We start from the raw sequence: 26967 nt of genomic DNA on the forward strand, positions 1-26967 counted from the left end.
TCCTTTCTTCACATTGATCTGTATTTTCTAATTTTCTACAACACCCATGTATTACTAATTTTAAAAAGGCAGAGGAGGAGTTTCCGTGGTGGCACAGCAGAAACGAATCCAACTAGGAACCAAGAGGTTGCAGGTTTGATCCCCGCCCTTGCTCAGTGGGTTAAGGATCCAGCATTGCCATGAGCTGTGGTGTAGGGTGAAGATGTGGCTCCAATCCTGCATTGCTGTGGCTGTGGTGTAGGCTGGCAGCTATAGCTCTGATTCAAACCCTGGCTGGGGAACCTCCATATGCCACAGGTGCAGCTGTAAAAAGGGAGGAAAAAAAAAAAAAGAATTAGGAGCTGTGGTGGGTGGGAGAGTTCCAGAGACACAGTCCTTCAGCATGGTCCAGAGGCATGAGACTGGAGGTTGGTGGATACAATCAATAATCAGGAGACCACTCTGTTACCATCAGTTCATCAGCATTGGAAGCTGGTTCAGAGCTTGGGCTTAGTGTTGAACAGACTTGGATTCCAGTCCCAGTGAAATCTCAAGCAAATTACATATATTTTTCTAAGCTTGCTTTTTCACCTGCAAAATGAGAATAATAATGAATACTGAGCTTATAGGGTTGCTCTGAGCATTCGAACAATCTGTTTGGAAATTAGTTCCAAGTGGTAGACTGACTTCCAGCCACTTTTTCCTATTCCAAATCCTTAGAAACATCAGAAAAGATAAATACATATAATCCATCAGTGTTCTGGCAAACAAGAAGTGGTAACCTCAGTGGATTTGAAATTGTTAGGAATTCCTGAAAGAAGAAGTATGGTGGAGTTGGAAGAAAGAAACCACTGGCCAAAATGTGTGTAGGAGAGATTTGCCAAAGAAGGTGAGACATAGCTTTGAAGGTTCTTCAAGCTTGAAGACCGTGGATGGGGATGGTGGTATCTGGTAGGGTAATGGCTTAAGATGTTGCTGTAGGAACAACCAAGACAATCAGCTACCTACTTCTCCCAGCCCACCTTCCTGCTTAGTCAAATAGCAGCAGTAGCAGAAATATCTGCCTCCATCATGTAAATGAGGGCACTTAAGCCAGAGAGGCAAGGCAGCACCCAGGAAGAATGGGCACTGGATTGGCACCCCTTTTCCATCAGATTTTTTTCTTACCCACTGTCTTACCTCTCACATAGTGACTGGAGACATTATCTGTAGGTTAGGTTAAAAAATAATCTCACATCCAAGGGTCATAAAACACTGAGGAAGAACACTACCAAGAAAGAGGCACAGAGCACAATGAATGAGAACAGAGCAGGCGGAGTAAACATTTAGAATAAGCATAAACATCCTCAGTAAGTTATGAGAAAAAACAGTCTGAGATCTCAGAAATAAAAATGAAGTCTCAAAAGCAGAGTTCCCATTGTGGCTCCTTGGTTTAAGAACCTGACATTGTCTCTGTGAGGATGCAGTTTCGATCCCTGGCCTTGCACAGCGGGTTAAGGATCTGGCATTGTCACAAGTGGTTGCTTAGTCTGCAGATGCGGCTCAGATCCCATGTTGCTGCAGCTGTGGTGTAGGCCTGCAGCTGTAGCTCTGATTTGACCCCTAGCCTGGGAACTTTCATATGCTGCAGGTGCAGCCATAAAAAGGAAAACAAAGCAAAACAAAAACAAACCCCCCAAAAACTAAGATTCAGAGCATACTCAATAGATGATCTATGAACATCTATATGCCATGTGAATAATGGTGTATAAGTGAGCTGGAAAATCAAGTTGAGAACTTCTAGAATGCAGTGGGAAGAGAGAGAGAGGTACAAGTTAGGATTAGGATATATGAAGAATAGATTTAGAAATTTCAATATCCATTCCATAGAAGTTTCAGTAAGAAGGAATAAAGAGAGTGGACATGAAGAATACTGTAATAAAATACATGAGGAAATTTCTCATGTCAGGGAAAGACACAAGTCCTCGTAGTGAAAGGGCCCATCACAGACCATGCAGAACAGAAAATAAGATGACGAATAGACATGTTTTGATGAAATTTAGAACATGAAGGATAAAGAAAAGCAAAAGAGATCACTCATAAAGGAAAGCAGATTCACATCAGATTCAACCGCAGCATTGCATGCTAGACTGTCTTCAGAAAGCCCAGGGAAAATTATTTGAACCATGCCAACTATCATTCAAGCATGAGGGTAAAATATATAAAGACAATTCCAGGCATCCAATGATGATAAAATAAATCACTTTCAGTCTCACCTGTGAGAGGATGTTCTCTAACACAGTGAAAATAAATCCAAGAGAAAGCTACTGAATTTAATACAAAAATTAACTCAAAATGAATTAAAACAGAGTTCCTATTGTGACTCAGTAGGTTAAGAAACTCAGTATCTGAGGATGTGGTTTCAATCCCTGGCCCAGCTCAGTGGGTTAAGGATATGGCATTGCCATGAGCTGCAGTGTATGTCTCAGACAAGGCTCGGATTTCCCCATTGCTGTGGCCGTAGCATAGGCTGGCAGCTACAGCTCTGATTTGACATTAGCCTGGGAACTGCCATATGCCACAGGAATGGCCCTAAAAAGAGGGGGGGAGTTCCTGTCGTGGTGCAGTGGAAACGAATCCGACTAGGAACCATGAGGTTGCAGGTTTAATTCCTGGCTTCACTTAGTGGGTTAAGGATCTGGCATTGCCATGAGGGGTGGTGTAGGTTGCAGACGTGGGTCAGATCTGATGTTGCTATAACTGTGGTGTAGGCCAGCAGCTGGACCCCTAGCATGGGAACCTCCATATGCTGTGGGTGCAGCCCTGAAAAGCAAAAAAAAAAAAAAAAAAAAAAAGGCATTAAAATGCCAAGTGTTAGAGCTAATACAATAAAACTTTTAGAAGAAAACATAGAGAAAAAGCCTCTTGACATGGATTTGGCAATGATTTCTTGCACTCCAAAAGCACAAGCAACAAAAGTAAAAATAGATAAGTTGGATTACATCAGACTTAAAAACGTTTTTGAATCAAAGGGCACAATCATCAGAGTAACTATTCAATCTACAGAATAGGGGAAAATATTTGAAAATCATTCATCTGAAAATAGGCTAATATCTAGAAGATATAACGCCTGCAATTAAACAACAACAAAACAAACAACCTGATTAAAAAATGTGCAAAGGGCTTGAATAGACATTCAACAAAGAAGACATGGCCAGTAAGCACCAAAAATGTGTTCAACATCAGTAATCACTAGAGGAAGGCAAATCAAAGTGACAGTGAGATGCCATTTCACACCTATTAGATGGCTACTGTTAGAATAAACAACAAAGAGAGTAACAAAGAGTGATGAGGAAGGAGAGGAATTTGAACCTTTGTACACTGTTGTCGGGAATGCAAAATTGTTAATTCACTATGGAAAATAGCACGGTGGTTTGCAAAAAATTTGAAAAACAGAAATACCATTTTATCCAGCAATGCCATGTCTGAATATATACTGCAAAGAATTGAAAGCAGGGTCTCAAAGAGATATCTGGACACCCATGTTCATAGCAGCATTATTCACGATAGCCAAAAGTTGGAAGCAACCTCAGTGCCTATCAGCCAATGAATAGAGAATCAAAATATGGTACATATGCACAATGGAGTACTGCTCAGCGTTGAAAAGAATGGAAATCCTGACACCTACTGCAACATGGATAAATCTTGAGGCTTTATGCTAAGTGAAATAAGCCAACTACAAAAAGACAAATACCGTATAATTTCAATTTCATGATGTCAAGTTCACAGAACAGTAAGTAAAGGGGGTTGGCAGGGGCTGGGAAAGAAGGGGATGGGGTGTAGTTTAACAGGTACAGAGTTTCAGTTTTGCAAGATGATGAGTTCTGGAGATGGGTTGCACAACAGTAGAAATGAACTTAGTGCTATTGAACTTAAGTTTTTAAAAACAGTTAAGATGGCAAATTGTATGTCATGTGTATTTTATCACAACTAAAAACAAAATAAAGAATAAAGAACTTTTTCACCTACCATGTTGATAAGAATAAAAAAAATCCAACAACACACTGGTTTGGACACAACATGGGGAAATATTAACTCGAATTGCTGTTGGGGATATACCCTGGGGCAGCCTTGGGGTGCATCTACCGAACAATTCCCCTCCAGATACACTTGCAGGCCTGTGGTTGAGGATCTGCATAGTCCTACTGTTGTGACAGCAGAGTCTGGAAATCATCCAGGTTCATAGCAGCGACTGATTTAACAAAGTAAGGTACCTTCTTGTAAGAGACTGCTGTGCAGCTGTAAAAAAGAATAAGGAAGCCTTCTATCAACTTTATACAAACGTATGTACAAAAGCTTGCCAAGATATAATACATAAAAAACAAGACAATGTACATAATAATGTGGTAATATTGGAGTCCCAGTCATGGCTTAGCGGAAATGAACCTGACTAGCATCCATGTGGGTATGGGTTCAATTCCTGGCCCTGCTCAGTGGGTTAAGTATCCAGCGTTAGCATCCTGTGGTGTAGGCTGCAGACACGGCTCAGATCTGGCTTGCTGTGGCTGTGGTGTAGGCTGGCAGCTACAGCTTCAATTTGACCCCTAGCCTGGGAACCTCCATATGCTGCAGGTTTGGCCCTAACAAACAAGGAAAATAAAAGGTGGTGATATTATTCCTCTGGTAGTTTGAACATATAGCCACACATTCTTTGACACTCCTCCCATGGCGGGTGTGTGTGCGCCCCACTCCTTGAGACCTGGCAGAGCTTTGTGATCATCTTGACAGCAGTGATTTTATGTGATTTCTGAAGGCAGGTCGTAAGTGTTCGTGCACATCTGCCTTCCTCAGCATCTGTTCTTGAAGACCGGACCTCCATGATGTGAGGAAATCCAAGCCATCCTGAGGGACCACATGCAGGATATCTGTTCAACAGGCTGGGCAGAGCATGGGAGCTGGACAGGTGAATGAAGAAGCCCCCAGTTGACTCCAACACCCAGCTGTTTGAGTCTTTCCTGTTGAGATCCCCACATGGTTGGAGCAGAGGTAAACAACCCCCAGAATTCTGAAAAACTCCTCACCCAGAATCTGTAGCATTAGCAATGGCTGTCATTTATGCAGCTAATTTAAAGTGTTTTGTTAGCCAGGGAGACTGCTTCCTGGGGAGAACACAGGTGTTTGTAGACCCACAGACTCTGTAGAAGTGTTCCCTGGTCATAGGGACTCCTCCCAGGGAAGAGCCCCCGGGGATTGGGAGGGGGAGGAGAGACACTACCTTTCCACTTTGGTGTCTCTTAAAATGGACATTCCTTTGACCAAAAAAGGAAATAAAAAGCATACATTCTGGAAAGGAAAAGATGAAACCCTTCTTGTTGGCAGATAGTATAACCTTCTACCTAGGTAACCCAAGAGAGTCATTTGGTAAGTGGTTAAAATGAATTAGAGAATTCAGCATGTGCTAATATCATGAAGCGAACAAGACCTTTCCTGTGTCCCAGGAATAAGCAAGTTGAAAATGTACCAGCACCACTGCAAAAAGCCATCATTGGTGACTTTTATTTTCTTCACCATGCTGTCCTTTAACAAGTAAACTGGCGCAGTGGAAACAAATCTGATAAGTATTCGTGAGGTTGTGGGTTTGATCTCTGGCCTCGCTCAGTGGGTTAAGGATCTGGTGTTGCTGTGAGCTGTGGAGTAGGTCACAGATGTGGCTCGGATCCTGTGTGGCTGTGGCTATGCTGTAGGCCAGCAGCTGTAGCTCCAATTTGACTCCTAGCCTGAGAACTTCCATATGCCACAGGTGTGGCCCTAAAAAGCAAAATAAAATAAAATAAACAAATAAAATAAAATAAACAAATAAAAAGCAAACCCTCCAGAAAAAAAAAGCAAACTTAATCTCTTAGGTCAATTGTCTTTTCTCCAGAGTGAAGGGGCAGATGGGAAGATGGGTGCAGACAGCAAAGGTAGTTTAAACCTCCTCTTCAGCCTGGAAGAGCTGCTATTCCAGGAGGACCAGAGCTGGCAGCACCAAGGGGAACTGGGACAGCAGTGAGAGGGCTGGGAGGCCAGAGACAGAGAGGAAGTTAAATAATGACCGTGGGCCTGCAGCCAAGGGCCGGTTCTTCCTGGTGGGGAGCCCCTCTCCTCTTGACCTCACCTTCCAGGCCTCAGGCTCTCCAGAAGCCACAGTCCAGAGTTGGGCAAAGTCCGAGGAGCAGAAGGGTTAATGCCTAAGCTGGTGGCTCTCAGCCTTTGATACCCCCAGAGCCATCACAGGCAGATGCCAGGACATCCTGCTCTCACGAGCCCACCTCAGGAACTCTGGCGGGGTCCAGCGCACAGCTGAGTAGGGAAACCCTGCCCTGAACTCATGCACTGGCAGGTGTGGGCCTTCAGGAGAGGACTGGAAGCTGCCCTGCCCACAGCAGGTCCAGCCCGAGTTGGGATGAGGAAATGAGGGAAGTGGTCTCCCCACTCTTTGGGGCCCCATCCTCCCGCTCCCTCTGCTCATCTCCCAACTTCTTTGTTTTATCATCATCCTCTTATCATTTCCAACTTTAATGAGGGTAACAACAATTTAAAAAAATCCAAATGCTCAGGCCATTACCCTAGACTAATTAAATCAACATCTCCCTGGCAGGGCAGGGGCTCATGTCTTCTGGAAGATCCTGGATGGTCTGACATGCAGCATAGGCAGCCAGTCCCAAGGGCGACCTCAGCGGCCTGGCTGCTAATTGGTTCAGGGATGGGCACATGACCTAGTCCTCCCCAATGAGATGGAGGAGAAGTTGGGGTGAAGCTTTTGAAATTCTGTCAGTTCTGGAAAATTATTCAGTCACAGCAAGGGTGGAATACTGATCCAAGCTGCCATGTGGATGCACCTCAGAAACATGGTGCAGAGTTTAAAAAGACAGTTAAAAAGACGACCCATTGTATTATTCTACTCACACGAAGTGTCCAGAATTGGCAAATCTATAGAAACAAAGCAGATGCGCGGGTGAGGCTGGGAGAGGAAGAGGAGGAGGGTGGTGCTTGGTGACTCTGGGTCTCCTCCTGGGCTGATGAAATTTTTCTGGGGCCGGACACAGTGGTGGCTGCACAGCTGTGAGTGTGCCTGGTTTTGTTGTGTCTTCTACCATGCACACACGCACCAGGTATAGTTGTTCTCCAGGAGAGTGGGCGGGAGAGCTGGGTGCTGGAGGAGAAACCCCAGGTCCCCAAGCAGCCTGTGGTGGAAGCCAACACTGGGGAAGCATCACAGAGCCTGGGGTACACCTGGGTCACAAGTGTTGTGGCTAAGCCTTGAATCCGTGCCCTGGGGTCTATCCTGCTCCAGGCACGCTGTGATGTTGACAATACCTGCCTTCTGGTTTAAGTCTGTTGGATCAGGGTTTAGGATCAAACATTTTAGGTTTTCTCCTCATTTGTAGTTATTGCTGCCTCCTGCCTGAGCCAGGGTGCCCACAGGTGGGCAGCACGGTGGGACCTGGCTGGAGAAATTGTGCGTCATCAGAGAGGTGGTCAGAAAAGGGGAATCAGCCCAAAAGACTCCTGTTCTGGCCTTGCTGGGGGAGAGTGGGGGTGGGGTGGGGAGGGTACAGAGCTTGGTCCACAAGTCTGCCTTCCTGGTCCTCATGACAGAGCCACACTTAAGATGGGCATCAAGGTGACATAGTTCCAGGATGGGGTCTTGAGTTGGGCCAAGCATTTCCCTTTGCACTGAGCCAGCCTCACCCAGAGATTCTGAGAAGAACTTGGGCTTCCAGTGGCATGGCCCCCCCTCCCCAGTAAGAGGACGTGCCAGGCTGGGGAGGGGTGGGGGGACCTAGGCCCTTGGCAGTGAATTTTCACTGTTGGTTCAAGCCTTGTGCCTGTGATGAGACCACTGGCCTGTCCCCAGTGTGACTGAAAGAAACCTACAACACAAAAGTTGTGAGTTTGAGTTGTCTTTGGGGAACTTACTGAGGGCTACGGCTCTGAGGAGCTGCCCTGAAAAGGTGGGAGAGGGGCCAGAAGAAAGGAGCTTTTTTGCTGGAAAAACATGTCGTCGAGCAACAAAAGATGACTGCTAATCATGGAAAGCAGACAGCTCAAGTTGCTAAGTTTAGTGCTTTTCTGTGGGGAAGATGCAAGACCTGGGGTCATCTGAAATTCTTCCCGAGGTCTGCATCCATCTTAACTATCTAAGGGTCAATATAACTAAGGCAGGAATGTTCTTTTTTTCCTCCATCCTGAGTCCCCCTCAGGGCATGCTATCTAGGGGCAACTGGAGGCCTGATCCCTGTAGAACTGGAAAGATAGGCAGCATTTTTTTCTTTCTACCTGGGACTGGGTGACACCAGGTGGCCTGTAGGCCTGCCAGGCTGAGCCCACCTCCATGTGGAGTGTCCACCAGCCCCCAGGGCCACTCTCCAGAGCCAGGGCTCTGTCCAGAGGGGCTCTGCCAGAGGAAACCCTTGAGTGGAAGGGCAGGGGCCTCCTAAAGGTGCCTCCTGTTTTTCTGGAAGGGGAGCAGCTTCTATCTGATCCTGCACATTCAGCAGCAAGAGATTATTAGTATGTCAGGAACTCCCAAGCTTGCCGGGAAAATCACCACTAGCCTCATGGGCAGCTTCCTCTCAGCCTGGGCCTTGTGAGGGAACCGCGTGTGGGAGGATGCAAGTGGTGGGGGGAGGACTTCCAGGCACTGCCTACAGCTCTCAGACCAGGAGGCATCCAGGCTTATCCTGGGGCAGCCACAACCGCCCCTGCCTCCCCCTCCCCACCCACACTGAGTAAGCAGTGTCCAAACCCTGTGGGGCTCCTGTTTCCCTCCCCAGGGTGTAATATGCACCCCTCATCAGAGCTCCTATTCTGTTGCTGAAAGGTGCCTACATCATTAATATTGGGGTCAACCTCTGTCCCTCATTCACACTGTGGATGGACACAGACACTAGTGCACAAGCTTCCCCTGAGCCCCTGGCTCATCTCCCATACCCCATTCCCTGTGGAGGGGGGCTGCTCCTGACCCCCAGAGCACCCTCATTTATCCCCTCACCCGCCTCCTCCACTTCTCCTCCTTTCCCAAGGCCCCACCCTCTCTCAGTCAACCAGCTCCGAGGCCTTCTTTGTTCACTGATGCCTCAGTCTCTCCATTTAAATCTGGGCCAGCGTTGGGGCCAGCGGACATCTATTCACATGCCCAGCTCCCCCCTCACCAGTCCCTGGCTTCCCACCTGCTGTGTCCAACTTGCACTGGGCACTGGGCGGGGCTAGGCAATTGCCTGCCTCACCTCATCTCAGCCTCACAACAGACTCAGGAGTAGGTGTAGTCTGTGTGATAGCACAGCTGGATGAATGAATGAATATCTGCCTTCCTGCACATGTGGGCTTCTCTAGGGCATCTGCCTGTGCTCTGACACATGGCCAGAGATGGCTGAATTCAGGGTGAACCATTATGTGGTACTGGGGATTCTCAGTGCCTGGATCTCAGGGACGAGGAATGAGAAGCCAGGCTGACTTGTCAGGACAGACATCCTGGACTGGGGGAGGTGGCTGACAGGATGCTGGTCTATTGTCCTTAGATACTTCCTGGACAGGCAGCTGAGATGGCTTCCTTTCTATCCATCTGTCCATCCATCTGTCCATTTATTTGTCCATCCATCTGTCCATCTATTTGTCCATCCAACCATTCATCAGCCATCTGTCCATCCACATGGCTTGGAGTGGCCATCTATGGAATGTGTGGGCCAATGGAGAAGATGAGGAGGAGGACAAGTGGACTGTGATGAGGACCATGAGAAAACAGGGAACAGGGTCTGATTCAAAGGGGTCAGCTCAGCCAATTACTGCCAAGAAAAAATGTGAGCCCAGTGGGGTCTGCTACCTTGATTTTTCTAGAGAATCCAGTAATGTGAGTTTTTACGTAAACTCTCCTAATTGCTATATGTTGACAACTAGTCACATTGTGTGGGTCGAGCAATGTGTACAGGCTGGAATCACCAGGACTTTCTGTGTGCAGTGTCTGGTGTAGGGTCCAAAACTCAGGCTTTGGAGTCAGACGTGGAGCCTGCCCTTCTTCTGGCTAACTGAGAGATGTGCAAAAGGCACTCATCCACTCTGAAACTCAGTCTCCTGCTCTGTGCACTGGGGTGAGATCTACCCACCTCACAGGGCTGAAACGAGGGTTAAACAGATAAGGCAGGACAAGCATCAGCCCAGCGCCTCCTTGGAGCCCTGCTGGAGATGCTGGCTGTTACTTTTCCAGCACAGCGATGAGCAGCTGCTCTGGCCCTGGCCCCGAGGTGGACTCCCAGCCAGCACGGAGACTCCCTTCTTTCCTTCCACCTTCCTCTTGCACCCTTCCCCAGTCCTCTTCCCTTACTTCTCTCGAAAGTGAAAAGGGGAAAAGGGAATTTTTAAAAAGCAGAACAGAGGTTTGGTTTATATATATTTTTTTCTTATTTGGCCATCCTGTGGCATATGGAGTTCCTGGGCCAGGGATTGAATCAAAATCCTAGCCAGAGCTGCTGCAACAACAGATCCTTAACCCCCTTTGCTGGCCGGGGATCTTACCTGTGTTCCTGCCGCTGTAGAGACACTGTAGATCCCAGTGCACCACAGGGGGAACTCATGGGTCCTATTTTTGTCTGTTTGCTTTTTAAGGCTATTTGAAGTCTCAGTTTCCAGAAGAGCCAGCATTCAGTGGGGGTCACGGGGTAAGTGCAGGAGTGTGCATGGTCTGTGCTGTGGTCAGGGCCTGGGGTACTAGGGACGAAGAACCCTACTCTCAGGAGCTCTCCTCCTGGGGGTCTGTGCTCGGTGAGTGTCCTGGGGGAAGGGGCTGCAGTGTGGGGTAGGGTGGTGTGGGGAGGTGGGCACAGGGACAGGAGGGCCCTTGATTTACAGCTGCATGTGTCACAGATTCTGCTAGTTGCTCTCAGTTAGTGTCTGTCATTTAAATACCAGGTGAAGCTGCTTTGGTTTCAGGGAGCAGTGCCTGGCCCACATTCTTACAGGCTGAGGATGGGTTTGCTCTGGTCCACGGTGTCTCTGCTCCTGGTCTGGGCCCAAAAGGCCCCCTCTTGCTTCTTATGATGTCATTACAGCTTCTGTCTTTCCTGGGACTGCTGTCAGTCCAGCCAGCTGCCCCTCACTTTGGCCTGGGGCGGCTCTGCTCTTGCATTCCGTGTGCACTGTGCTTCCCTCCCCTCCCCCGCTTTCCACTCAATCTTTCTCTAAGTGTCTCAGTATCTTAGTCTCTCTGCTTAGTCTCTCCACGTGTTATCTCACTCCTGAGTGTTTCCACCTCAGGCCTCTCATGTTAGCATCCGTTGCTGACCAGAGTTCCCCAGAACCCTAGGGAAGGGGCCAGTGAAGGCTTCTGGTCCCTTGGGTTCACCATCATTGTCCATCAGGTCTTTGGTTGCTGGTCTGCACGCTCATGGATTGACTGTCCTGTATGGGTCAGGTGTGAGTTCCAAGTACTGTGTGACCTTGAGCAAATTCCTTCAGCCTCTCTGATCCTCTGCTTAACCCACCTTAATATTTATCTTACAGAATCTATAACTTTTTATATTTGATATATTATTATATAGAATCTGTAACATTTATTTTATAGAATTATTTTATAAAATGCAAAGAACAAAAATACAATCTCAGTGCTGTGAATTCCCTGAGGTCAGGAACAATGTCTTATTCATATTTAGATCCTTAGATTCGGATTCATGATTGTGCTCAGTAAATACCTTTTTTTTTTTTTTTGTCTTTTTGCCTTTTCTAGGGTCGCTCCTGTGGCATATGGAGGTTCCCAGGCCAGGGGTCTAATCAGAGCTGTAGCCACTGGCCTACGCCAGAGCCATAGCAACGCGGGATCCGAGCCGAGTCTGTGACCTACACCACAGCTCACGGAAACGCCAGATCCTTAACCCACTGAGCAAGGCCAGGGATCAAACCTGCAACCTCATGGTTCCTAGTCAAATTCGTTAACCACTGCACCACGATGGGAACTCCAGTAAATGCCTATTAAATTAAGTTTTTTGTAAGTGGTTTGTGTATGTATGAATTAAGAATGCTTTTTTGGAGTTCCCGTTGCAGCTCAGCTGTAAAGAACCTGAATAGTACCCATAAGGATGCCGGTTTGATCCCTGGCTTTGCTCAGTGGTTTAAGGATCCAGCATTGTCATGAGCTTCGGTGTAGGTTACAGATGCAGCTAGGACCTGGTGTTGCTGTGGCTGTGGTGTAAGCTGGCAGTTGCAGCTCTGATTCGATCCCTAGCCTGGGAACTTCCATATGCCCCAGGTACAGCCCTAAAAAGACAAAAAGAGCCAAAAAAAAAAAAAAAAAGCTTTCTGCTATAAAGAACAGAAAAATCCTCTTTATAGAGGCCTAGAGCAAATTCCTCACGTTAGGTAACTGCTTGCATTGGTTCAGCAACTCATGATATCAGTGCAAGCTTATCTGCAAGTCTCTTGCTTATTGTCTTATGATCACGAAATAGCTGCTGTGGCACCAGACATTTTATTGGCATTCAAGGCAGCATGAAGAAGGAAAAGCTGTACATTTCCCTTTAATCAAGAAAAGGAGAAACCTTCCCAATCCCAGATAATTTTCACTTAAGTCCCAATTCTGTGCCAAATGTCTACTTGGTTCTGGGGGAGACTGGTGAAGTAAGTATTTAAGAGCCTCTCCCAGGCTCTTAAAGGGAAGCAGCAGGGAACAAGGGAGAGAAATCCTGTTGGTTTAGCCAACTGCTGTCAGCCCCAGCCCTGTTCCTCCTGCTCTCCCTTCTGGTGGGATTGTGGAATAGAGCATTTGTAAGGATACAGAAAGTAAAAGTTCAGTTCAGGATTCAGGCCTGGGGGCAGGAGGTTTGTGTGACTAGAAGTGTGGCCACCAGCTAGTCCACTTCCATCTCTGGACTGGGGCTTCCAGGATCCTTAGTGAGAATCCTGGACAGGATGGTATCTGAGGGCTTTCCAGCTCTCATAGTCTAACTTCGTGACATCACCATGTAAAGCCAAGAAGGAAGAGAAGAGTGGGAAGCAAAGAGTTAGAAACAAGTGTGTATAGACATGTGCATAGCTGTGGATGCGTTTTAGGTACCAGGAACTGAGATGCTGGGTTGAAGCATCCTTTGCAAGGGGGCAACCAAGACAAAAGTGAGAAAGCTGTGATTGAGTACAACTTGGGCAGGCAGGAACCTCAGGAGGGCAGGACCCTCAGCTATACTGAGCTCCCAGTGTGGGCATGTTCAGCATGCCTATACATGTAAGGACAAAGGAACTGAAAACAATTCTTTTTCTTTTGCTTTTTAGGGCTGCACCTGCATGTAGAGGCTCCCAGGCCAGGGGTCGAACTGGAGCTACAGCTGCTGGCCTACACCACAGCCACAGCAACATTAGATATGAGCCTCATCTATGACCTACACCACAGCTCACAGCAACGCCAGATCCTTAACCCACTGAGCAAGGCCAGGGATTGAACCTGTGTCCTCATGGGTGCTAGTCAGATTTGTTTCCACTGAGCCACTATGAGAACTCCTGAAAACAATTCTTAAACTCTCTTTAATAGTTTAGTCCAATATATAGGGAGTTTCTGTTGTGGCTCAGTGGTAATGAACCCTAGAATCCGCAGGCTCCCTGACGCCACACGCTATGCGAAGGCGCCTGGCCTCGGCCATCCTACTGGTGGTGACACTCAGTTTCATTGCTTGGCTGAGGAGTGACAACCTGCTCTTCCCACTGTGAAGGAACGTTTTATCTCACAATTAGCATGTGAGAGGGGACAGCGGTTTGGCCCCATTGAAGATCCCTGCTCCCTAGCACGCTCTCAGCCGGAGGAGGTTTAGCATCAATTGAGGACCCACAGCCAGAGCCATTCTTTCACTGGTGACTGCAAAATCATTGCTTTCTACCATTCTTTCTATTTTTCCTGCTAAAAAGATAGTAAAAATGCTTAATACTTTCTCTTCATGTCCAGAATAAGGAGGTGGTATAATAGCCACAAATGGTAGTAAGTGAAGAGGAGGAGGAGGAGGAGGAGGAGGAGGAGGAGGAGAAAAGACAGGATGGTCCCCGAGACAACTGAGCTGGTTTCTTCAAAAGGCAACATCACACCCCCCCAAAAGGTGGAGCCTTGTAGGGTACCGCTGGTCCCCTTCCAGGCTGAGGGTTCCTGTGGGCAGGGGCCTGCCTGATTCTCCTGCGTGTGTGTCCTTGTGTCCAAAGCTCTATGCTGGCTGAATGCTGGCCCAAGAGCTCCCTGCCTGGGAGGCTGAACTTAACTCTCCCCAGCCTTTGTCTGCACTTGGAGGCAGGCTGTGCTAGGGCCTTAGTCCACTGTAAAACACCCGAAACTCTGTGTGTGTGTATACTTGGAATGCTAATCACTGCTTCTCCCCTTAGCGATTTCTGCTACTCCCTACCCTCCTTGGTTCAAACAGGAGTCTCTGCTTCCATGGTCTCCAGGAATGAATTTTTATCTCTTAAGAGCCTGTGACTGTTTAGAAGCCAGTAGGCTGGGGATGCTACCTGGCCAGTCTCAAGCAGGTGTTCTTCTTGACAGGTCAGAAAGCTGTTCTGATGGTGGGATCATGGAGAATCAGAGAAGACAATGTGGATGCTTCCCCAGGCTGCCTCTAGGACCAGTCCCTGGGGACAAGGAGAGAGACAGCAATCCAGGCATGGGAGGGTCTGCGGTCAGTCACCCTGTCCAGAGCCCCCAGCCATGACACGTAAGGCATGCTGGGCAGTGGGCAGGGGAGCTTCAAAAGGGACCTGTGGCTCCAACAGGAGGGAGAAGCAAAGTGATGCCTTATGCCTGTCCAGAGGGGACGCTGTCACAAGAGGAAGCTGTGTGGGTGACACGGGAACCCCAGACTGGAGAGAAAGGGGAGCATGAAGTGAGGTACATGAGTTGCTAGGAGCCCACACATGAGGATGAGGGCTTTTGAGCCTGGAGGGCTGGGAGCTGGGTTGGGGGGAGTTGAGGTGGGAAAAAGATTGAAAGAGGAAGAGGGGAAGGCAGTTCCTTCTTGCATGGCCAGGACCGCAGATTGAGATCTGTCCTCATTACCTTTGAATGCACATCTTTTCAGCCATTTTTTATTTAAGGAAGCATTGTTGTATTTTAGGGGCGGAACCCACTGAATTGGACATTGTCAGATGTTTACTTAGAATGAACAAAAACTATTATTATGTTCCATGTCCTACTCTGTAAGATATAAAATGTGAGAAACATGATTTCATCGCAAGGGTGATGCTGGCCACCTGCACCCTGTGAATGCAATACTGTCTGCTCGCCACACCACTTCACCCAGTATCTGTCCCCCACACCCCTTCACCCAGGGTATGCCTGCCACACCCCTTACCCAGGGTCCACCAGTTAGAGCTTGGCTGAGTCCTCAGGGCCTCTGGCAGCTCCTGGGGGCTGGGAACAAGGCTGGTCTGGTAGAAGCTGGCATTAGAAGCTGTACAGGTCAGGAGGAAGTAAGTGTGTTATGCATGGTCAGTGACATAACCATAAGCAAATGCAGAATAATTACTACAGCAAATATCACTAAGACAGACAGAGAAGGTGACAAGGGTGGGACATAGGGGCATATGTGAAAAGACAAAAAAGCATGTGACTTTGTTTTTAACGACCGCACCAGTGACATATAGAAGTTCCCAGGCCAGGGTTTGAATCCGCGCCTCCCCTGCAACTCTGGATCCTTTAACCCACAGCGCTGGATCAGGGATCAAACCACTGCAGTCAGATTCTTAACCACAGTGCCACAGCAGGAACTCCTAAGCAGGTGACTCTGAATGAATGAAGCCTATTCACCCATGAGCCATCAGTTCCAGGTAGGTCTCTGCCCTTGGGTGTTGAGTGCCTTCCGTGAACTTGGGGGAGGGGGGCTTGTCCAGGGCCAGGGGGAGTGGTAACGTCTTGGGTATATCTGCTGAGTGACTGCTCTGTGCTTAGGTGGAGGGTGTCAGGGGTCAGGACTAATCAGACCCAGTCGCTGCCCCCCAGGAGCCTCAGGTGGAAGCCGTGGTTCTTAAACTGCATGTCATGTCCCCTCAAAAGTGACCACAATTCCATGCAGGGGTTGTCACTGATCAACTCGGAGTCTGAGCAAGAAATGATTCTTCCCCCTAAAGGGACATAGCCTCCTCTCCCAGCTCTTGTTGTTGCCATGCCAGGAGGGGTGTAGAGGGTGAAGTGCTGGGTCCCAGAGTGCCTGACCCTCATGATGGCAGAATGGCTGTTGGAGGGTTGCTAGGTGTGTGCAAAAGGCCAGCCAGCATTCTGGGAGCACAGAGGAGGGTCACCTAACCTGCCCAAGCTCCATGAATGGAAGGGGCTCCCTGGAGGAGGTGGACCATGAGCTGGGTCTGAAGGGTAAGGAGGGGTTGCAGGAGTCTAGGTGAGGAGATGAAGGCAGGAATATTGGGTATGTGTGCATATGTCCTCAGGAAGGACATATTCAAAACCCCAGTGCCCTTACCTGTATGGGCACAGGTGGGATGCGCTGGGCAGCACTGCTCCATCCAGGTGTGTGTCTGCAGCCACAGGACCTTTAGGGTGAAACGCAGCTGGGCCCACAGTTAGCTCTCAGGCATATACAATGAACCTGGGTAGAAGAAGAGGCACAGGTGGGTGGGGCGGGTAGAAAGAAAAGGAAATACTGGTCACGAGGAAAGGAGGAGGAATCTGATACAATGGAAGAAAGAGGTGGTTCTGGGCAGAGTTCCAGTTGCTCCACATCTTCATCAACATTTTGTGTTATCAGTCTTTTAAATTTTAGCCATTTTTGGGAGTGTGTAGTGTTAGTTAGTTGTGGTTTTAATTTGCATTTCCCTAAAGATTATTAATGTTTAGGATCTTCTCATGTGCTCACTGCCACCATCTTTGGCCAAGGGTTTCTTTAAATCATTTGCCTTTTTTTTAAATGGATTGTTTGCCTTCTTGTTATTGAGTTACAACAATTGTTTATATATTCTGGATCTAAGTCTTTTGTTAGACATCTACATCATGATTAGTTTTTATCTGAGGGGATTACTCCATCATTTTCATAATGGTATCTTTAGCATAAATTTTTAAATTTTGAAGAAGTCCTATTTATCATGTTTTTTAAAATTAAAAAAATTTTATTATAGTTGATTTACATTATTCTGTCAATTTCTGCTGTACTATTTATCAATTTTTAATGGGAGCTTAATATTCAAAACATACCAAAATTTAGAAATTAACTTAACTATCCCATGCTTGGACATTTAAACTGTTTTCAACTTTCCTTTTTTTTTTTTTGGCTTTTTCAGGGCCATACCCACAGCATATGGAGGTTCCCAGGTTAGGGCTCAATTGGAGCTATAGCCACTGGCCTACACCACAGCCATAGCAACGCCAAATCCAAGCTTAATCTGCAGCTCACACCACATCTTATGGCAACGCTTGATCTTTGACTGAGTGAGGCCAGGGATCGAACTTGTGCCCTCATGGATACTAATCAGATTTGCTTCTGCTGAGCCATGACGGAAACTCCTATTTCCAACTTTTCACTATTTTTCCTGTAAGGAATGTCATGGTACTTACAATTGTTTCAAGGATATTCTTCAGTGAATCTTGGGATGTCAGTGTTTGTAAGGCTTTTGTTACACACTTGAAAATGCTTTCCTAAAGGGTCCCTTATACACTGTAAATGAAGCCCAGTTTCAAAGAACTGGTCAACCCCCTTAGTGTCCCTTCCCATAACTTACTTACTGGTTTTTGTAGATAAATGAAACTTTAGAAGTGCTTGAAAATGTGCATGTGCAATCTTCTCAAGACATTTTATTTAGTAAACCACTTTTTCCCTGGATAATACAAAGACAGTTATAATAAATCTTCAGCGAGCATTTCCAAAGGCAGGACTCTTATTCCTAAAGGAACTAAGGGAGTTCCCACTGTGGTGCAGTGTGTTAAGAATCCAATTACAGTAGTTTGGGTCAATGTGGAGGGATGAGTTTGATTCCTGGTCCAGGAACTTACATATGCTTCAGGTTTGGCCCTAGGAAAAGAAAAATAAAAGAACTCAGCCATGATTTATGGAAGAAGGGCTGGGCAAAGTGCTGTTTGCTTTCCTGCACCTCTGCTTACCCATCTGTAAACCTGGCAAAGGTCAGCCTACTCGGTTTTACCAGCAAGGAGGGCCACAAACCAGGTGAACGAAGAGACACTAATCCTGACTTCAGGACAGCAACTACCCTTTGCCGAGGCCACCAAGCTGTGGGCAGGGACAGCCAGGTTACCCCCCATCCTCAGCAACAGCCTTGCGTGGTGTGATTATTGCCTCTTTTGAAAGGAGCAGGCACTGACTGGCCCAAGGTCAAGGACTAAGAAGGACAAAGCTGGCTCTGGAGCCTATGTTATTGTTACCCTCTTTTACTTCTCAGCCACGCCACAGACCACACGCAGGTCAACAAAGGATTAAAGACACAGGGGAGGAGCAAGGAAGTTGATTACCTTACACACGTTTTTTTTGCCCTTGAAGACTCCATTTGCTGGTGGCCCAAAGGAGTAGCTGGTTTTGGCTGGAGGCCTTGAAGATGTCCTGGGGCTGGTTGGTGGCCCGGTGACTGGCCTGCACCCCAGGCCCTCCACGGGCCCCCATTAAACTGGTGAGCATCTGAGTGGGCAAGACTAGAAGCCAGGAGGCGAAGCTTGGGGCCAGCTGTCCTTTCAAAAAGTGCCCTGGAGGCCACCCTCCCGTCTCTGCAAGGGTGTCCTCCAGGAAGCTTCCAGGCCTGCATGAACAGATGTACCATCGCCGAGGACCAACTTGAGTACAGGCTGTGAATGGCACGTCCTGAACCTCTTTCCACCTGTACTTTGATCACCCACCCATTAATGAGGTACTTAGACGTCCCAATTTGCCCAGACAGTCCTAGTTTGGGCCTAATATGCCAGTGTAATTATTTTTTCCCCACTTTTCCTAAAATCTATCCAAGTTTGGACATTTATTCTCACTTCAGATGGACTGGGTAAATGTGCTCAAGAAACTCTAACTTGAAGATGCTTGTAGCATTAGGGGCTCAGCAGTGTTGTGTCTCAGAAAGACATTATTTTGGCAACATCATCTTAATCATGACAATTCAAGGTGACCTCAACTTGGCTTTAGCAAGAGAAAATTATGGATGGGTTTGGTTGGCTTGTGCGAGGTGGGAGTGGGCAGGGTTCAGGCGTGACTGGAACCAGGTTCTCAAACAATATTGTCAGGTCTGTCTCTCCGCCCCCCACCTTGCCAGCTCTCAGTTCTTGTTGGCTGCCTTTTTCAGGCAGGATCTTCCACATGTGACCAAGCTGGCTTCACACTCTCCATCTTACCAGCCCCAGTGGGAAGAGGGACTGCCGTGTCCTAAGCATATGTTCCTGCAAGCCCCAGAAAGACTGGCTCTGCTAGGGTGCTGCACACATCCCTGAGTCTGCTGTCAGAGCCTGGGTGAATGGTCCACTGGGGCCTGAGCACGTTGTGGTCCAGGGACAGGGCGGCAGCAAAGCACAGGCAGCAAAGCACAGCAAGCAAGGAAGCAGGGGTTCCTCAAGGCAGCAGGATGGCTGGCCGGGCAGACTAAGCTTATAGCATCTGCTGCTCACTGTAGAGTCACCATTTACAGTCACTTCTAGTATGCCAGGGGCTTTATATATATCACGCTCTGTTTCCACAAAGATAATAGTCTAAAGACTGTAACATACCCCACTACAGCAGATGACACTTGGGCAGTTTAAATAATGTTCCCAAGGGTGGACAAGTAGTAAACTGAGGCAGTGACAGCTGACTCCAGATCTGCTGGCCCTCCCACAATATCATAGTGACATTGTACATGTGAGAGGGAGCGAGAACCCTTCCGGGATCCCATAACACACGTATACTGTCCTGACATAGTGCTTCTAGAAAGATACATCCTCTCTGGTTCTGCCCGCAGTTCCTTCTGCATCCTCCCTGTCTCAGAGTGAAGCCCACGGTCCCAGGAGGAAGTTCCGAAGATGTTCTAGTCCTAACCCTGGACATGGCCAGGCGCCAGGCCATCCCAGCACAGGATGCAGCAGCCAGGTGCCTTAGGGGACACCTGTTCTCCAGGTCTCCATTGGTAAGAGAATGGCAGCAAGTCCCACTGCTGTCAAACACAGGGTCACCTGACAGTTAGAGGAGGATGACAACATATCTTGCTTCATGTGAGAATGAGGATGGTGATGGCAGCTCCAAGCCCCTACTTCAGTTCTTGGACAGAAGGAAAGCATCGTGTGGTGCTCTTTTCTCTCCAAGGGGCAGGAGGACTGCCCTTGGCTCATCTGAGTTCTTCATGGTTTAAAAGAATCACTTCCCCTGACATTGCGGTGAGATACAGGCCAGCAGGCATGGCACATGATCCACCACACTGTGGGTCCCAACCAGCATCCCTGAAACAGTTTCCTCATTTCAACTTGTCAGTATGAAATTTTGCAAAATCAAAAATGAAGAAGAGAAAAAAAGATCAAACCCATGTAGAACTGCTCCACCCAGAGCTATTAACCACGCTGCAATATCAGTTGGCACTTTACCGTTGTGCAGTTTAATGTCCTGCATTATTCTATTAACAACACATCATAACATTTTCCCATCACATTATTGTTTTCATGTTTGGCTATACTATTGCTTAATCACAGCTGGTAATAGACCTTTGTGCAGAGGCCTGGGGGTGGGCTGGACAGGCAGGCTGGAGGTCTCCACTGTGGAGAGCTGGGGGGCCAGGAGGACTGGCACTGAGGGGATAGAGGAAACATAGACCAAGAGTGTGTCAGATATTTGCCTGTCTGCTCACTTATTCCTGCCTCGCTATTTTAGGGCTCTGTTAGGCACCAGGCTCCCCTCACAGTTCTCCTGTCGACACCTGCTGCAGGTGGTCACCATCACTCCCTCAAAACCTTCCAGCACTCCAGACCCCATCCAGTGCACCCCACATCAACTCCAGAGGAAGGGGCTCCATTGCACCCCAACTGGTAGAGCCAAGCCCAAGACTGGTACTGGTAGGGGCTCGGAAGTGTTTGAAGACTGAGGGAGTGAGTGAACACAAATAGTAACAAGAACAATTAGCAAACATCCTGTCCTCAGTTTTGTACAATTAGAATGTGATGAACATCTATGTATTAGAGCTTTGCTACAATTTTAAGTTATTTCCTGTACTTGGGATTCTATGGCTGAAGAATGTGAGCATTTTGATGATTCTTTTTTTTTTTTAATTTTTTTTTGATTTTTTTTTTTTTTTTTGGTCTTTTTGCCTTTTCTAGGGCCGCTCCCGCGGCACATGGAGATTCCCAGACTAGGGGTCGAATCGGAGCCGTAGCTGCCGGCCTATACCACAGCCATAGCAACGCAGGGCCCGAGCTGCGTCTGCAACCTACACCACAGCTCATGGCAATGCTGGATCCTTAACCCACTGAGCAAGGGCAGGGATCAAACCCGCAACCTCATGGTTCCTAGTCAGATTCGTTAACCACTGCGCCACGACAGGAAGTCCTTTTTTTTAAAAAAATTTTTTTTGACACACCCACAGCATGTGGAAGTTCGCAGGCTGGGGACTGAACCCATACCACAGCAGCAACCCAAGTCATGGCAGTGACCACACCAGATCCTTAACCTGCTGAGCTACCAGGTAACTCCCTCGATGATTCTTAATGTATATTAGATAACTGCTTTCCAGAAATTTTGTATCTGTTATATTCTTAGACGAAGTCTGTGAGAACATCTGTTGGTTTGTTTTTTTGTTTGTTTGTTTTATCCTCTTTTTACTGCAGTACCTGTGGCACACAGAAGTTCCTGGGCTAGGGGTTGAATTGGAGCTGCCAGCCTACACCACAGTCACAACAACGTGGGGTCCTTAACCCACTGAGTGAGGCCAGGGATCGAACCTGCAACCTCATGGTTCCTAGTTGGATTTGTTAACTACTGTGCCTATAAAGGCAACATAGCATATTAGAGAATATTTAGGAAATTAAAGGGGAAAAACAGCCATAATGCCTTGACCTTAACACAACTATTTCCTTGTGTGTGGTTTTTTCGAATCTTTGATCATGAGTATTTACGTTTATTTTTATGTGGTTTCAAGGGTAGTGCACACAAAATTTCTCATCTTCTTTTTTTCACTCATAATTATACCTAAGCCTTATTTTCATTTTGCTACACTATTTCTCTAATTGTTTAAAATGATCCCCTAATGGCCTTTCCGGTTGCTGTGCTGTCTAGCTCCTCCTGTCTTGATAACCATTCAAGTTGCTTCCAATTTTTCTGTCAAGGGATATTTTGAAACACCAAAGTCCAGCGAAGCAGAATCTGCCACTGTTCCTTTGGGGCTGACGGTAATACAATTTGACTCCTGCTCATTTCCTGCTTTCCTCAGAGGAGGGCTGGAAGAAATTGCTCTCAGAGAATGGTTAGAAAAATGTCAAACATAAAATTAGGAGGAGAGGGACCATGAGGAGAAAGCTTGATGCACTTTCAGGAGTAATCTGCTTTAGAAACTGCACTGTTTAGGTTTTGTTTTTGTAACTCAGGAATCGGGCATGAATTTACACTAATAATTTTGATAAAATGCTTTCCGTGAATGCAGTGTTTGGAACTCTTCCTGGGAAGTGGTTCCATCTGTCAGCTGAGGGCTTTAATGTGGGAGGGCCCGAGTCTGAATCTCCACTTATCTTTGACTTTCAGCAGCTGTAGAGCCTCAGTCTGTCTTTCTGCAAAATAGGCATAATAATAACCCCAGAAAGTGCTGAGCCTTCTAGGGAAAAACTGGGGTAGTGGCCAGAGAGAGGGCAGAGGAGCCCTGCCAGGGAACCCAGGCCGATCTTTTTATTCCTGGGCCTCAGTTTCTCCACATGTTGGGGGCTTGGCATATGGTCTGCTAGAGCCTCCCAGGGACCCCTTCCCTGGCTCCTGCCAGGTGCTCCTTGAGTCTGGACCTCCTCTGCAGGGCCCTAGAGCTCTCCACTCACCTCAGTCCACACCCTGGGGACCTGCCCTGACCTCCAGGGCAGCAAAGTGCCTGGCACCCTTCAAGACCCCGACCTGATTTGGGGGAGGGGCGTAGGTGGGGTCAGTGGACCCAATATATATTTATTCATTTTGACGACATGTCATTGGTGTGTTGGCAAAGTTGTCATTGGTTGGCTACCAATAACTATCTTCCCTTTGAATAATGACCATTAATCACTTTTCTTCCAGCACGGTGTAGAAGACAACCCAGGCTACGCTGTGGGGTAGTTGAGAGCCTGAGGCGGGGAGTCAGAGGTCCAGTTCCAGGCCTCTGCCTTGCCTCACTTGTAAAATGGGAGAAATAATAGTACCTACCTTAGGGACTGCGTGGAGACTGACCGAAGACAATGCCTGTCGGCGGACACCCAGCAGAGTACCAGGCTCACAATAAGCGCTCCCTGCTGTCAGGCTGTTTTTATTACAATTACAGTGATCTGCAAATTAGAAGAACGAGAGCCTGGTTGGCAAGGGACTAGGCACGGGGGACAGAGAACGGGGGACAGAGAACGGTGGAGCCCGAGAATCCGGGTCGAGAAGGTGGCTCCTAGAGGCCAGGAGGAGGACGAGCGTCCGGAGCGGGGCCAGAGGTCAGCCCCGGACCAAGAGGCTGCTCCGGCCGCGCGCTCCAACTTCAGACTCCGGGGGCTTAGCAGCCACCGCCGCACTTGAGCTTTGGTTTCTGAAAGCGCCTTTGGCCTCCTTCTGGCCTGCTTTCCTGGGCTGCGGGAGGTGACTTCTGGGTGAAAGCCGGGCCCGCAGCAGCGCCGGACTCAGGGCGGCCGTATTAGTCCCCGCCCCGGGGCGGTGTCAGTGGAGGGTCCCTGGAGTCCAGCTCACCACCGCAGCAGCCGCGGCGGTGTGCGCCGCTCCCTCCTCGCCAGCCGAGCGGGTCGGGCGCCCGGGGTGGCCCTTTAAAAGGCAGTGTCTCGTCCAGAGGGGGTGGGCGGGGGGCACTGACCGCCATCCGAGGCCAGGCCCCTCCCCCTCCCTCCCTTCGTCCGTCCCTCCCTCGGTCCCCGCGTCGCTCGCTCGCTCGCCGGGCGGACGCTCCGCCTCCGCCAGTCGGCTCGGCGCTCTGCTGCGCGGCGTGGAGCAGAGCCGGGGCCCGGGGCCGGGGGCTGGGAGGTCGCCGCCCGCCACGGGCAAGCTTGAGCCGCAATGGCTGAGATGGGTAGCAAGGGGGTGACCGCGGGGAAGATCGCAAGCAATGTGCAGAAGAAGCTCACTCGCGCGCAGGAGAAGGTGAGCGAGCCCCAGCCGCAGCCTCCGCGCGGTCCGAACACCTGTCCTCCGCCCCGCTCCAGAGGCCGGTCCTCACCCGGGGCCGGGAGCTGTCACCTCCCGGCGAGCGCTGCCCAGGGTCTTCGGGATACACAGGGGCTGCGCCCCCCGGCGCTCTGGGTGCCCTCTCCCGTTCTCGTCCTCTGTCTTCTCGCCCGGGCGGGGGCAGGGGAGGGCGCAGCTGTCCCCTCACCCCCACCCCCACCCCGGTCGCTCTGTATCTTCGTCGCGCGTCTGCAGAGGAGCGGCGGCCCACGCTCTAATCCCCGAGCGAGGTCCAGGCTAACCCTGCCCTGGGCGCCGAGGCCCAGAGGCTGGGAGGCGAGGTGGCGCCCCTAGCCCTCTGGAACCACGCGGGCCCTGCAGGTGGGGCCAGCACTGGGGAAGGGGCTGCTCCTTATTCCAGGGGTCGCTGAGTTCCGGGAATCCCGAGGCTGCCCCTCCGCTCGCGGGTGCCGGCGCTCTTGCTCCAGGCCTCCAGACGCTTCCTGCGCCCGCCGTTCCCTCCTCTTCACCCCCCTCTCCACCTTCTGTCCCCGCGGGCCATAGGAGGGTCAGGTTTCCTTTCCCGAGAGGTGCCGCGGCCTGGAAGCTCCGGCCGGATCCCCGGGGAGCAGAGCTCTGTGCACTCTTTCGAAGGGGCCCTGGCCAAAGCAGGGGCTTCGCGTTTCCGGGGTCGCGGGAGAGGGAGGCGGCTCTGGCTTTGGGAGCCCGGGTGGCGAGCTGGGCCGGAGGAGGGGCGGCAGACTGCGGGGGACGTGGAGGGCACCGCAGGAAACCTGACTCCTCAGCAGCCGGCCTTAGGCGGGGCGGGGAGGGAGCCGGGGCTTCCCATGGCACCCTGACTGTGCAGGAAATGCAGGATTGGGAGGCGGGGGTCCGCGCCCGCCCGGCTTTCTGTCCCTAGCCACCTCTGGTTTATTGAATTGGATCACGCCAGCTGCTGACGCCACTTCCCCTGCCGACTCCGACTCTGAAATCTGAGATTGCAGAATATGTGCTTCTGCCCGGGTGGCCCCTCTGTGCCCCCTGGCCGGGTCTGTCCCCTCTGCCGCCTGACTCACAGCCGGGCGGGAACCCAGAGACAGGCCGGCATTCCCCCCGCTAGGCTTGTGGCTGTTTATAAACAATGACTTTTGCAGCTGAGACCTGCGGGCTCCCTAAGGATGCAGCCACGTGATGGGAGGGAGGGGGCTAGAGCTTCCCCCGCACCTCCCTCTGAGTCCTGCTGCTCATCCTTGTGGTCCTGGCTAAGAAGGTGGGTGGGTATGTGTGGAGGGAAGGGCCCTCAGCCAAACTCCAGAGCCGGCCCGCCCCAGTTGTCCTCCTCCCCAGGGTGGAGAGAGGGATTAGAGCCCCACAGATAGCTGGCTGGGGGCTGGGAAGGCCTCAGTCGCAGAGGGAGGGGGGTAAGATGCTGCTTCCCTTGCTTCCCCCCCTCCCTTTCCCATGACTGGGTAATCCATTTAGGTGCCTGGAGCAGGCAGCTCTGGGTCAAAGCTTGCTTCCTGCCCCTGCATGGCCTAGGAAGATGAATGGAAGCAGAGGGAAGCTGAGACAGTCTCCCTGCCCTCACACCAGTGAGGTTCTAACTCTCCCTGGCTCCCCTTTGCCCCTCATGCCTTGTTTCTGCAGCAGCATCTTTCTGTAATTTTGGGGGCAGTAGGCATGGGCTATATTCCCTCCCTGTCATTGCTGACCCCACTGAGCTGCCACCCTCACTCTTTAGCTCCTGTTCTGTGGCCACGGACAGTTGGCTGACAGCTGGTCAGCTATGGATGCTGGCCTTGGCCAAGGGCTGGCCCTGCCCGAGCCTGGGCCTCAGGGGGCTAGAGATGCTTAGTGCTGTTGCTGTTCTCCACTCTGTGGGCTCCAGTTGAGACCCCCCCCCCCATCCCTGAATTAGAAGCCAGAGCAGCCCCAAAGGAACCCTGGCTAAGCTGAGTCCCTTGGCTCAGCTGTGGTACTGTCTCCCAGGAAACCTGATGCCCTGGCCCACACAAGTCTCTGCCCTCTGCCCTCCTGAGGTTCAGAGTCTGTGTCACCCTGGGTGCCGCTGACCGGCTGTCACTTCAGCATCTTCCGTTGGTGATCAGGGACAGGTCTAACCAAGCAGTGGTATTGTCAGTGGTCTTATGGCAGCCGCCCCCTGGCCTTGGTCACATCTCTGAGCAGTGGAGCAGTTGCATCTGTCTTGCTACCCTAGCAGGATATTTCCTGACCAGGGACAGGCAGCACTTTGGTGGAGGGCCTGGGCAGGGTCTGCTTAGGAAGCAGGAAGCAGGTCCCAATCTCTCTTTTCCGCTCCCTCAGTTTCCCCACATCTCCTCTCAGCTCAGGTGTCACCAGGATTCAGAGAGTGATAGTGGTGGAGGGAAGTGTGGCTGCTGGTATCTGCAGCTATCTGTCCTATCCCCAGCTCAGTAAGTCCTCCGTGGGCCAGGCTTGGCACTGCCCATCCAGCTGCCAGCCACCCCATGAGTCTGGGTGCCCTCTGGGGGCTGGGCAGATCAGCGCGTGCACCCAGCTTTCACCTGGTCCAGGTGGACCAGAGTGACTGTTGATGAACAAATGAGGGTGTTTGGGGGCTGGGCTTGGGAGGCCCCACGTGGGCCACAGTGGGCTGCTTTGTCCCTGTGCCTCCCTGCCTTCCCTCGTTCAGCAGACCCCCTGGACCTGTGCCATGTGCCTGGTCCTGGGCTGGGCCCGGGGTGCC

General features: G+C 49.9%; 1 protein-coding gene and 1 long non-coding RNA gene across 17 annotated transcripts in view; one reads left to right on the forward strand and one right to left on the reverse strand.

Annotated features, from left to right (window-relative positions):
• Positions 1 to 319: 319 nt before the first annotated feature.
• LOC125123024 (uncharacterized) lies at positions 320 to 25358 on the reverse strand. 3 transcript variants are annotated; one of them, XR_007133959.1, is made up of 5 exons: positions 24289 to 25358; positions 23286 to 23404; positions 16431 to 16556; positions 15309 to 15407; positions 3992 to 4257 (listed from the first exon to the last, which is right to left on the reverse strand). It is a non-coding gene; the product is annotated as an uncharacterized LOC125123024 (long non-coding RNA). The 3 variants fall into 3 exon arrangements; XR_007133960.1 differs by lacking the exons at positions 3992 to 4257; positions 24289 to 25358 and adding an exon at positions 320 to 570 and having other exon boundaries at positions 23286 to 23902; XR_007133958.1 differs by lacking the exon at positions 24289 to 25358 and having other exon boundaries at positions 23286 to 23902.
• Positions 24079 to 26967, forward strand: part of BIN1 (bridging integrator 1) — a 50423-nt gene continuing 47534 nt past the window's right edge. For all 14 annotated transcript variants that reach the window (XM_047772143.1, XM_047772127.1, XM_047772130.1 and 11 more), the window contains exon 1: positions 24079 to 24212. In XM_047772143.1, the coding sequence (XP_047628099.1) occupies positions 24129 to 24212 (84 nt within the window). In that variant the 5' untranslated portion in view covers positions 24079 to 24128. The remainder of the gene's footprint in view (positions 24213 to 26967) is intronic.

Source organism: Phacochoerus africanus, chromosome 3 (assembly GCF_016906955.1).
Source record: "Phacochoerus africanus isolate WHEZ1 chromosome 3, ROS_Pafr_v1, whole genome shotgun sequence".
NCBI classification, from domain to species: Eukaryota; Metazoa; Chordata; class Mammalia; order Artiodactyla; family Suidae; genus Phacochoerus; species Phacochoerus africanus.